Source organism: Phasianus colchicus, chromosome 27, assembly GCF_987193195.1.
Source record: "Phasianus colchicus chromosome 27, bPhaCol1.hap1.1, whole genome shotgun sequence".
Taxonomy (NCBI): Eukaryota; Metazoa; Chordata; class Aves; order Galliformes; family Phasianidae; genus Phasianus; species Phasianus colchicus.
Window position 1 is genome coordinate 5,218,319 of NC_143462.1, and position 12,339 is coordinate 5,230,657.

General features: G+C 50.6%; 1 protein-coding gene across 1 annotated transcript; it reads right to left on the reverse strand.

The window, feature by feature from the left end:
• Positions 1-461: 461 nt before the first annotated feature.
• Positions 462-12,038, reverse strand: RASSF2 (Ras association domain family member 2). The gene is made up of 12 exons (XM_031608004.2): positions 11,970-12,038; positions 11,382-11,530; positions 8,618-8,700; positions 7,451-7,526; positions 6,476-6,627; positions 5,620-5,708; positions 3,761-3,915; positions 3,574-3,675; positions 3,369-3,420; positions 3,172-3,293; positions 2,567-2,664; positions 462-1,848 (listed from the first exon to the last, which is right to left on the reverse strand). Exons 3-12 carry the CDS (start codon positions 8,674-8,676, stop codon positions 1,779-1,781), a joined length of 975 nt encoding a protein of 324 aa, XP_031463864.2. The 5' UTR covers positions 8,677-8,700; positions 11,382-11,530; positions 11,970-12,038; the 3' UTR covers positions 462-1,778.
• Positions 12,039-12,339: the final 301 nt, after the last annotated feature.

Below are 12,339 nucleotides of genomic sequence, written 5' to 3' on the forward strand. Positions count from 1 at the left end.
GGGATGGTGGCTTCCAGAGAGCTCGGCCTCTGGGAGGTGAAAAAACAAAACGCATCAGGTTGAAAATTTCAGTGGGTTTAAACAAGACTGAGCAAGACACAAACCTCCCTTCAGAGGTGAAATTTGCACTGGAAGAGAATCGAGAATCATAAAGGTTGGAAAAGACCTCTAAGATCATTAAGCCTAACAACCAACGCATCCCCACCACGCCCATAGAATCATAGGATCATTAAGGTTGGAAATGACCTCTAAGATCACCAAGTCCAACCATTGACCCATTCCTTTCATCCCCATGGAATCATAGAACTATTAAGGTTGGAAAAGACCTCCGATGTCACCAGTTGCAACCATTGACCCACTGCCACCATGCCACAGAATCAGAGAATCATTAAGGTTGTAAAAGACCTCCCAGCTCACCAAGTCCAACCACTGACCCACCCCGCTATGCCCAACAAACCACGTCCACAAAGTGCTTTATTCTGAACAAAACCAGCTCTAACTCATGTGCTTCCATACTGTATTAATTTGCTACATATTTTGGTTTTCTTGTTAATAAACAAAGCAATGCCACAATCGTCCTCCAAATACATAAAACACTTTTGACACCGGACAATACTTCCCGTAACACGTGTTAAAAGTGTAAAAGGTACCATTAACCAAAAAGAATGTTAACAAAGATACATTGCAAAATGCTCAAGAGTGGGAGAAGTCAGAGTTTTAGTTCACATCGAGGTATAAAATAGATATTGCTGATTTTGCATGGAGGGAGGGAGGCTTTTGCCTGGCAAAATAAACCTCTTTCTATCTCAATCCCCTCGCACACAAGGAGAAACATTACCCAGACTCAGTTTCAATGCACAAACATGCAAAAATCCTCCCCAGAAATGAGATGAGGAGAGTTCACAGAGTCCCTGTGCTGCTCCACTTTCCTTACAGCGATCTCTCAGGGCAGCTCAGCACCGTCGTTGCTCCAGTGAGCAGTTTTTGGCATTTGGCTACCAGAGAGCTTTGACATCGTGAGTGTGGTGGTTCTTTTTTAAATCCCACAGTATAATTAGTGCAAATTAGGAACAGGGAGAGGAGGGTTAAACAACCAGATGTGGGTTTAAGGGAGAAATGCGCTGGGAAACTCTTTCACTGTAAGTCCAACATTCAATCCTGGTTTGCTCTCCATGGCAAAAGTGGAAGAAAGCAACTCTCAGAGGTCCTTTGGGGTTGTACAAAAGGTTCCCATCACCTGTGAATTATTGCAAGACAAATGTGCTTTTTTTTTTCAATATATCTTTCTTTCCTAAGAGGAATCACTTGTGCTGTTTGGCTTCCTCCAGGCACTGTATGGGGGAGCTGCACCAAACTGAGCCTGGGTTATTGCTGCTGAGCACTTGCAGCCCCTCTCATGCCCATTTGCAGCAGCTTTGCCCTGCTCCCTAATCTCCTCTTTTTATCTTTTTTTGCAAGGATTTGAGTTTTGTGCCACTGGAAGAGCCCTGCATGTGGCTCTCTGCATCCAGCAAGGAGCAGAACAAGCATTTGCAGAAGAACCCCCTGAGGATGCTGCAAAGAAGCTGCCGAGTCCTGTGCATGGGACGGGGCTACCTGAGTGTGTCAGCATCGCAGGGGCTTGCATTTTGGGGGGTGACATCTGGGCATGGCAATAGCTACATTCTGCCCTATGCAGAAGGATGGGTTGGCTTCTGGTTGATGCTCCCCAAGCGATGGGAATGTAGGGTTCCGTGCAGGATGGCCTTCATGAAAGCTTCCTGCAATGAGAGCTGCATTCACAGCCTTGCTGGACCGTCAGAAATCTCCTCCAGCCTCTGTTCAATCATCAGCCGGAGGATGGAATACCTGGAAAGGCAAAGGGAAAAGCAAAGAGAGCTGAGCTGAGAAAGAGTGACTTCAGGAAACCAGCACTCGCTGCTCTATGATGGAGTCATGGCATTATGTAGGGCTGGCTTCCCGAAAACATCCATTTTTTTTTCAGTATAATGTCAGAAGTTCAGTTTCCCACCAGTAATATAGAACTGGTTTGTTTTCAAGCTTTATCCTTTTTAAATTGGAAGAATACAATTACTTTTTAATCATTTTTATATATAGAAAATCCCATGAATGTCAGAGTTTCAGAGGGACTGGAGCGCCTCTTCCTTTTTGAGAGCTCTTCAAAGCAAATGGAGCTGAGACTCCCAATGCTTCCAAGTTCCCTGCTGCATCTGCTCACGCAGAGGTCAGAGATGCTGAGGCTGGAAGCCCAGACCTCCTGATGGGACGTGCACGGACTGCAGCCAAACACTGCTCCAGGGGAGCACACTGTGGTGGGAGCTGATGCTGCACCACGAGCCTGGCGTTACTGCAGGGATTGGCTCCAGTGCAGCATTTCTGCAGCAGCAGCAAGCTGCTCTTTTCATCCACATTGCTAAGAAAGCTCTGGATAATGCAAAAAACAACAGCTTGTGCATGCATTAGGGATGCTGCCTGCCTTGCAAATGAGTTTCTGGCCCTCAGCTGAGCCCCCCAGCAGTGCCCTTTAAGCTCAGCACCTCCCCTGTGCAGGGCACACTGTGCATACTTGCGCATCAGCTTCTTCACTTCGCGGTCCTCCTCCTCCTCCAGCTTCTGGATGAAGCTCCTGAGGACGGGCATTTCAAATTTGATGTACTGTGCCACCTGCAGGGCAGAGACATGTAGGGAAATCTCCACTTCACTCTGCCATCCCAAACCTGGATCCTTCACATCAAGGGAGAGACACACGCACACTTCCCAGCTGTGCCATCTATGCCCAAATGCGAGCAGAAGTGCCTCGTCTGTGCTCTGACTTAGGAACAAAGCCACACCAGGGGTGCAAAGGAGCCAGCAGATGGCACAGCAGAGCTGATTCCCACGAGCAGTGCTTTCCCAACTGGGACAAAAAGGAAATCATTTGTGCCCAAGGATGTGGAGCTGAGAGATTCGGGAGACAGGAGGCAGATGCAAAAAGCAGGGAGCTCTGCATCCCTCTGCAGGCAGGAACCCACAGCTCCATCAGGTGCTCTCAGCCTGGCCCAGTCCGGATGCACACCCAGGGACTGCAATTTCTGCAAAACCCCTTTTTGGAGGTGCCCACCCACATTTTCCAGCCCATGCAAACACTGGGGACACTGAGAGGCAAAAAGCTTCCCCCGGGGCAAAACTCACATCATAGGTGACCTCCTCCACCTGGTCCTTCTCCATCAGGAAGACCTTGGAGACCTGCTCACAGGGGCCCTGCAGGACGCGGGCGATCAGCGGGTAATCAGTGGCCCTCAGCTTCTGCTTTTCTGCAATACCAAAAGCGCTGTTTTTATAGCAGCAAGGCCACCAACGGGCCCAGCTGCCCCCTCCTGCAGCCTCACCTCCGCTGGTGTGCACGATGTAGAGCGCAAACTCCTCCGCCGAGTTCTCAATCTGAGCACAGACATCAAGAAGCGTCGTGATTGGATTTGGGATTTTTCAAACAAACGAACAGAAAAATCCCATTGTTTTGCTCTCCCATTATATCTTATATCCATGGAACTCGAGCTCCCCGTAATACCCAGTGCAAGGATCTCCCCCACTTGCCTTGAACTTGTTGAGCAGCAGCTTGAGCACCTGCGGGGTTGTCATTGTGCTGTTTATCCGCACGTTGGTGATGGAGCCGTACGCCGGCGTGAACACGGATGTCTGCAGGACACAAGATGAGCGTCACCCTAGGAGTGAAAACCAAAACCCCATCCACGGTGCCAGCAGACGGAGCACTGGGTCTCACCTTGTGGTTGTAGAAGTGCCCGTTGATGGAGAAGCGGTGGCGGCGGATGCGGCGCTGCTCGCTGGGGGTTCGGGAGCTGCCCCGGCGCCGCACACCCACATCACTCCGTGTGCGCAGCAGCTGTGGTGGATCTTCTGGCTGCAGCCTCGTGGTGCCTGGAAAAGCCGGGGGGGGTTGAGGACAGATGGGCAGGCAAGCAGACAGAGAGACAATTCCCTGCGCAAGTTGGGCAGAAATCACTTCTTTGCTCTGCTTTCGGTCAACCAATAAGCAACAGGGTCAGCTAATAACCAACAAGGTCAACCAATAATCAGTGGGGTGAACCAAGAACCAAGAACCAACCAATAATAACCAATGGGACCAACAATAACCAACAGGGTCAACCAACAACCAGTGGGGTCAACCAGCAACCATCAATGGAGTCAATCAGTAATAACCAATAGGTTCAATCAATAACCAATAGGATCAACCAATAACTGATGGTTCTACTGATAATCAGCTGATAAGCAGGGGGTCCTAGATGGAATTGTCACGACGCACGTTGCAAGGCAAAAGAGGATTTACTCTCCCCCATCTCCCAAACGAAGCTGTTAATTCACAGTCATCGCATCCATCCATGCCACCACCTGGATAACACTCTGCCTCCTGGGGACTTGAGCACCTTACTCGCTCCTCCATAATTTAACTTTTTTTTTTTCCTCTCCCTTAATGAGAGCAAGAAAATGAGGCCAGAGCTTCAGATCTCGGCATGAAGACTGGCCCACGTCCAGATTATTATAAACTCACCCTTCATCCATTTTTAATGAACCCCTCCAGCTCAAGCTGGTGTTTTAATTCAAAGCATGTCTGTGCCGAGACAGTCTCCTGTGTGTGCTGTTCCAGATGCACACCAGTGACTAAGCACTCACGAGGAGCTGTGCATGCACATTATGCACTGATTTTACAGGATTCTGGAGAAAAGTACAATAAAGACTCCTTTCTGTGAGTCACATCATATGCCTAAAGTAGTGGCAGGCAATGCATAGCGGATATCGCCAGCAATCTGTAACAGGTCTCCAGGGCAATAAAAACAAAAGAGTCGTGCACAGGCAGAGCAAAATGAGGAAGGGGAAGCAGGAGGAGGACTTTTGCAGATCTGGAAGCATTGCAAGGGCTCAGCTCCTCCCTGGTCGGGAAGCGGATGAGCAGTGAAGCTCAAAGCTGAAAGCATTATCTGGCTCTTATCTGTCTCCAGAATGCCTTTCCATATCAGCACAACAAAAAAAAAATTAGCAAGGAACACGTGCAAAATGCCCTGACTGAGTGGCAAAATGCATAACGTGGTTCTATGGTGTCCCATTTGTTGCAAAAACGGGGAGCAAAGTTGGTGAGTGAGTGGTGGGTCTCAGTCCTGGGGGGGTTAAGGAAGCCCCAGCACAGGCAGCGCTCTGCAGGGAGGAAAAGCCCTCAAGTCTGACCTCAAGGCACACAGCAACGCCGTGGGGAGGGTCAAAACTTTGCAGAAATGTTGACTTCCCCATGGTAACAGCACAACAGCACTCATTATTCCTCTGTCAAAGCGGAGCTGCTGGGAAGGGGAAGCAGCAACATCCTTTTCCCTGCGCTCCCACGAGGCCTTTTGCTCCATCCCCCTGTTGCTTTCCATCCTCCTCTCCCACACCTCCACCAAGGGCATTCCCCAGAGCAAACTCTTTGGAAGGGTTTTGGGTCGCTGCTATTCAATAGGAGCACTTTGGAAATGGTTTAAAAGAGGGGTCACACTGATTTATATCTGAAAGCAAAATGCCAGTTTTTGAGTTCTGCAAATAAAACCGGAGCGTAAGGAAGGCAGCAAACAGACAAACCCAACTCATTCTCACCTGTGTTGCTGCCGGTACTCTCTGTGTTCACTGTGGCATCCACATCTGTCACATGGATGTCTGGCAAGGTGCTGGGCTTCAGCACAGACCTTGTAAAATAAAAAATTGGGAAAATACGTGGTTTAACCCTGTCCATCTCACAGCTCTGCACCCCAACGTGCCCACAGCTGAGCGCAGCCAACTGCACGAGGCTGATGCTCTGAGCAGGATGGACCCAGCAGTGCAGCCAACCCCTTCTTACAGATCTACACATTGCAAAACATCTGATAACTTCCTGCACAGTCTCTAAAAAACCCCAGATCATGCATTTATTTTTTCCATTTGCAGATATCTAAGAGACGAGCAAAAAGCATTGCAGAGCAACCCATGAGGACACTGCTCTTGGTCACTTCATGGTCACCCCATGGGTGCTCATAAAACCAAAGAAAACTCTAAAACTGTCCTGGAGAAACTGCTTGCACACAGATTAGAATTCAGTGTAAAACTTGGTGTGCATTCAAGTGAAAACTGAGACTTTTTGGAGGAGCTTCTTGGGCTCTTCACAAAAGGAGTCTTTGCAGAGTGAAAACAAGAGACCTCACTTTGCAACAGCCTTTCTGCATGTTGCACGCTGGGGAAAAAAGGAGATTTTCTGCACAAAGCAATGAGTGACTACACCATGGACTCACTGGTGACGGCAGTTATCTGGCTGTGGAGGCAAAAAGCAAATATTTACAGCCCTGGGGCCTCACCTTCATTAGGAGAAACGATTTATTACAATTGTTACCGCATGACCAAACCTTGATGCAAATGACTTAATTGGGATTGCTCCCATCGGGTGGCTGCATACCAGGGCTTGGGGCATTGCTGCACTCACCCGTGTGCCCCCAGGTTGCACCCAGAGTGCCAGGAGGAGGAGGAGGGCGGCGGGCGGATGCGCTGGTTGTCATCCTGCATCTGCAGGCGGATGGGTCGCCGAAGGCCCCATGAGATGTTCAGCAGCCCCTCAACGATCAGCTCACCTTCCTCCTGCAAAGAGCAGAGCGATGGGCACGGCCCCCCTGAGTCCCACGAAAACACCAAATGTGGAGGAACAGCAGGAAAGTGGGTGGGAGGAGGGTTGGGAAGTGGAGGGGCTGAGGGTGGTGGTGTGAAGGACAGCGGTAGGCTGGATGCTAGCAGGGGTCAATCATAGAATAACATCATTAAGGTTGGAAAAGACCTCCAAGACCACATAAAGTTCAACAATCGACCCAACCCCACTCTGCCCGCATGTAGAATCACTGAGGCTGGAGAAGACCACCAAGATCCCAAAGCCGAACCCCAACCCATCCCACTATGCCCAAATGCCACATCTCCACAGTTCTCAAACACCTCCAGGGATGGTGACTCCACCACCTCCCTGGGCAGAGAGGACGGAGCTCCTTCCATTGCTTCCCAGAGCCAGGATCAGAGGCACTGGCCACAAACTGGAGCACAGGAGATTCCCCTGGCCAACAGGAGCACTGATGTTCTGCACAGTGCCAGACGTTGCGGTGTCTCCTCTTTGGAGATCTCCAAACCCACTTAGATGTGGTCCTGGGCACCAGCTCTGGTGGTCCTGTTGGATCAGGATGGGACCAGAGGGACTCAGAGGTTCCTGCCAACCTCAGCCATGCTTCTGTGGGACAGTTATGGGGTTGGGGGGTTCAGTTGTTCAGGTGCCCCCATATTTGATCAGTGAATATCGATGAACTTTGCTAACAGGCATTTTTAGGACCTTGCAAATGTGCATCACATCTGAATCATCATTTCTCCATTGAGTCTCTTCTGACAGAGAGAAGCCTGCCTGGTGCCCACTCTGGTTCCTCACCTCCCGGTGCCGCAGCTGCAAATTCTGCCCTTCATAGTAGATGTTGTATGTCTTCAAGTGCAACAGCAGCTCATTTCTGCAAGAAAATAGGAGAGGTGTTGATAAGAAGAGGGGAAAAGCAAGTATAAAGGCTTCATTTGGGAAAATGTGGGTCCTTTGCTGCCTCTATATCTCCATTGCTGGGGGCATTTGCTGTGAGTTCAACCAGGTGTCCCTCCAGCCATTGGCAACTGTGGTTTTAGGGACAACCATGCCATTCTCCAGCCTTGTAAAAAGAAGTAAAGAAGCCCATGGGCCCTTGGTGGAGTCAGTCACAAGGGTGAAAAAGCAAAATTTAGGAGTGTTGAAGCCCTTGGGTCATACTGGAGTCACAAGTTATCACAAGTTCATCAGTTTGGCTCATGGCACCAAACCCTGACCTCGTGTTCAAATTAAAAGTCTGAGCTCCACTCTGGCTGCAAATGTATAATGATGATAGTGATGATGGTAACAATAAAGACAGGGCGTCCCAGCACAGCTCTGAATCACTGGGAAGCAATGAGTGGTAGCATAAAGCAGTCATTAATTCAGCTGAACTCAATGGTGCTCAGCATTACTGGATCAATGATGAGATAATTACAGGATCTGAGGTTATCACAGAACTGTAGGGGTTGGAAGGGACCTCTAGAGATCATCAAGTCCAGGAGAGAAATATTGCACATAGGCTTTATCACCTCCGAAATAGTACTGAAGCTTAGCAATTGGCTTGCTTCCATACTGAAGGGCAGTTACTGGGCTAGAGTAGATTGCACTTTTTTTTTTTCCCCAGCAAAAAGTATTTCAGCAGAAATTCTGAATGTTGTTCAAACAGCTGTTCACGTTCCTAAGAACACAATTCAAAATCCCCTCGAAAACCCCTTTGAGCGCTGCTGGCTTGTTAAGAGGAAGTCGCCATTCTTTGCCCCAGAAGAGCAAAGAAATGGAGTCTCCAAAAGAAATACCAATCAAATGGAGAGTTTCCAAATCCAGTGGTGCTAAGAAAGAGAAGGCGAAGCCAACCCAGTGGAAACATCCCACTTGAGTCGGGTGGCTCTGCCTCAAAGTCCAACACCCCACAGGTTTTGGAGATGATGCCCAGCCTGCAGCAATGTGCATCTTTGGGCATCACAGCTCCGCAGTGCCTCTTACTTGGAGATGAATTTGTCCTTCCCACAGGGGACCAGGTACTCGCAGCTGCTGTACTCCATCCTCAGGCTCCTCTTTCATCAGAACTGAATGGCAAAGAGACAAAAGGCGTTACTGCCTCTGTGTTATCACATCCCAATGGCAACGGGAAACAAAAACTGGGCTGGGTTTGGGAGAGCCCTTGGGGGAAAGGCTCTGGGGCAGCAGCTGCGGGCGTGGGGAAAATTAAATGCTGCTCCTCCAGCCAAAGCAATGGGCGGGGAAGCAGGAGGAGAAATCAGATAAGGACAGAACCGTTGTAAACCCACTGAAAATTTAATACCGGGGGAGATACGTTTACTCCAACATTTGCATTTAGAGCAGCCTCCATCCACGGGCTGCAGGGCCAGGCAAGACGAGGTGGAAATAAGTGGGATTTGCTCCTTTTTTTTTTTCTTTATTACCATTTATTTTACAGTTCTTTAGGAAGCTGTGGATGGATCCAGCTCAATGCCTGTTCGTGCTGTCCCAAAATGAGGCAGCGTGCATGACAGCTGGGTTCACACTAGAACCACTGCACTGGTTTCTGGCTTTTTTTCCTTTATTGTTATTTTTTTTTAATGCAACACCCACTGAATTTTTGCATTCCCTCCAGTGCAAAATAACCCACCACACTCATGCAAACCCTCAGGAACTGCGCCTGCAGCCTAACCTTTGAAGTGGTTTGGCCTTAAAACACAAGGATGTTTTCTGGAAGCTGCAGACCGGAATCAAATGAGAACTGGGGCGAAACCTTTGGGGTCACCCATTTGCTTGGAGCACTTTGCAAAACCAGAACTGGAGAGAAGCTGAATTGCAGCTTCAGGGTGGTTTTAGGCTATGAGGGGTGGCTTTTCGGGTCTTGCTTTTTCCCATGTATTTGCACAAATCCTTTTTCTGAGGTCCTTACTCCTCCCTCACACAGAAAGAGAAAATAAGGCCAAAAAAAGCACTTGATGCACAAATTGCAGTTTTCTCCATTTCCCACATTGCCCAGAGCTTCGCAGTCCCTTCACACTCCCAAAGCTCCAAGAAACAAAACTTGAACTGCAAAAGCAAAACCCCAAACCCACGATGATGCACAGAGGGATCAGTGATTTAAGCAAGGCCATAGGACAAAACCTGTGTCAGAGGAAACCAAAAACCCGAGCGCAGCAGCAATCTTTATCCCAAGCTTACAGCAAACAAACCACACAACAGAAAACACTCGTGGTCCAATGCAGGGAAACGTCTGCAAAAGCAAAGCAGAAAGCAGAAGAGAAACCCGCCTGCAAAGATTGCATCTTGCAGCGGAAAAGCTGACGAAGCCGCGCGCTTCCTGACGAGCAGCACTGCAGCCCCACATCAGCACAAGGCCTTTACCCCATCCACGTGGCTCATCACAGCGAGAAAATGAGGGAAAAAATGAATGACCCTCCGCGTGCATGGAGAATTACATAGGAAAAGGGAATGCTGATGGTGTTGGGATAAATCCCTGCACAGCATTGCATGGCACCAGAATTTGGGTTAAGCCAATGCAGTGCGTGGAGCAGAGTCGGTGCTTTGCTCATCCAACCCAGATGATGGAAGTAACCATTAAGGGAGGATAACATTGCTTGGGTCATGCAAAAACATCACCAACAATACCAAAGCGGCCAAAACAAACCCCTTCACAGTGAGCACAGAGAGATACAAAGGGCCAAAGCTTCCTCAAATGGGGGAAAATCGTGGCAAAATAAATGAATAAATCAAAAAGCACCCATTTTGAGGCGGAAGGGGAGCCCCCAAAAGCATTTTTTTCTCCCCCTGAATGGTTGCAGGGTGGAGCTGGGTTTCCTGTTTACCGCCCTGCAGCGCTGCCACCTTCGCCTCCGTCATCACATCCCCTTCCGAGCAGCCAGGAACGGAGCAGTTCTTCCTTTTTTGGGTCTCAAGAGCATCAGGCTGAGTGAAGAGGAGTGGGCAGCTGACAGAGATCCCCAAACTGCAGCCCTATGAATTTTCTGCTGTAGCTTTGGTAAACCTGAATTGCTGGAAAGGACCCCAGCAGAACAGCAGGAAATGTGCATGTTGTCCAGTCAGTTGCCCAACCTCTGCAGGTGGCATGGCCGGATTTTCCCTGTGCTTCAGTTCCCCAGTTTTGATGCATTTCCTTCACGTCTGCCACAGACTGAGGACTCAGAGCAGCCTGAGGGCTTTATCACTGCTTTAAATTAATCAAAGCAATACTCCTGCCCCAGTGCTCTCTGCCTACAAATAGGACCCATCAGCCACTGCCACCATTGCATCCAATCCCAAATGTAATCCCTCCTAGAAACACCCTTCCTAAGGTCTTTTTCCTGACCCCCAGTGTAGACCCCCATCTACTAATCCACAGAGGGCAACCAAGCAGCTGCTTCTGCAGAGCTCCTGGGGAAATACCCAGAAAAAAAAAAAAAAAAGGAGGGAAAAAAAGAGAAAAATATCCAAATATGACATTTTCAGTGGGAGAGAAGGGATGCAGCCGTTCCTGCAATGAGAAGTGCATTTTGGGGGACACTTTCTCGCTGCTTTCAGGGCGGAGGGTTTTCCCATCACACAGTGAGGGATTGTGGGAATATCCCAACCCTGCGCTGCTCCTCCTGCCCTGACTCTGCCCAGGGCAGCACAGCATCAGAGCATCCATCGATCCCAATGCAGAAGCAAAGCAACATCTGCAGGCGACAATTATCCCCTTTTAGGCACTGGGAGAAGCATTGCTTGGCGATGGGCTCCGGCTGCACATCCTCACCCACTGCAAGCAGATCCCAGCAGCACTCCGATGATGGTTCCCACCAGCTCCGGTTCAAATGTCGGTTTCAAGCAGGGATTCCTCCCGAGCTAAGCGTGAAGGTGCGGCGGTCCCATTGTTTTCCAGCTCTGCTATTGTTCAACTCCGTCCTGCCAAAGGGGAGAGGAGGGAGCCGTGAGCGGTGCGGAGCTGACGGTGGCTGGGCTGATGGCACAGGGCTGAGCGAACGGACCGTTTGCCTGAGCTCATTCCCCCCCGTGCAGAGCCATTGGCCGTCAGCAGCTCCATGGGGGTTGCAGGGAACGGGGCTGGGGGGCTCAGCCCTGGGTACGGGGGAACCAGTAGGGAAGGGGTACGGTTAGGGGTCGCGTGCAGGGCTGGGACCCCGCAGATGGGTGCTCGCAGCTCCATGCTAACGCAGCCAGCTCCACGAGTGAGGGCGAAGGCAGCGATGAGGAGGTGACACCGACGGGAGGGCGGGGGGCTGTAAAGCCACCCTCCGCCTCGGGGACGGGGATGAAGACAGGGATGGGGAAAGGCAGAGGGATGGGGATTGGAACGCGGCCGCCCCGTCCGTCCCGCACTCACCGCCCCGCACCGCGCTGCTCCGCGCCGCGCCCGCTGTCCGCGTGGGGCCGCCCCCGGTGGGGCGGAGCGGGGCGGAGCGGGGCGGGGAGCGCGGCCAGGGCTGCGGGGAGGGAGGAGGGGGAGGGAGCCGGAGCTTCCTCGTGTCTCGCACCGCATCCCCGCGAACCCAGGGGTTCCCTTGGCTGGGGGATGCCCGGCTCCGGCAGATGGGGGGTGTGCAGGAGGGGGAACCCAGGGGATGTCCCAGCTGTGGGAGTATGATCACAAATGAAGCCTGGCTTGTGCACCTGGGGCTGAGTTCCCAAAGGTGCCCCATCACAAGCACCAGGGCTGCAATCCCAAAGGTTATTTCATCCCAAGAATCAGGACT

Excerpts from the sequence above, each read along its gene's own strand:
- RASSF2 (XM_031608004.2), bottom strand. The coding sequence starts at position 8,676 with ATGGAGTACAGCAGCTGCGAGTACCTGGTCCCCTGTGGGAAGGACAAA. Across the intron at positions 6,628-7,450 it reads TGCAGCTGCGGCACCGGGAG|GAGGAAGGTGAGCTGATCGT; the intron begins GTGAGGAACCAG and ends TGCTCTTTGCAG. Across the intron at positions 3,421-3,573 it reads TGCTGCTCAACAAGTTCAAG|ATTGAGAACTCGGCGGAGGA; the intron begins GCAAGTGGGGGA and ends GTCTGTGCTCAG.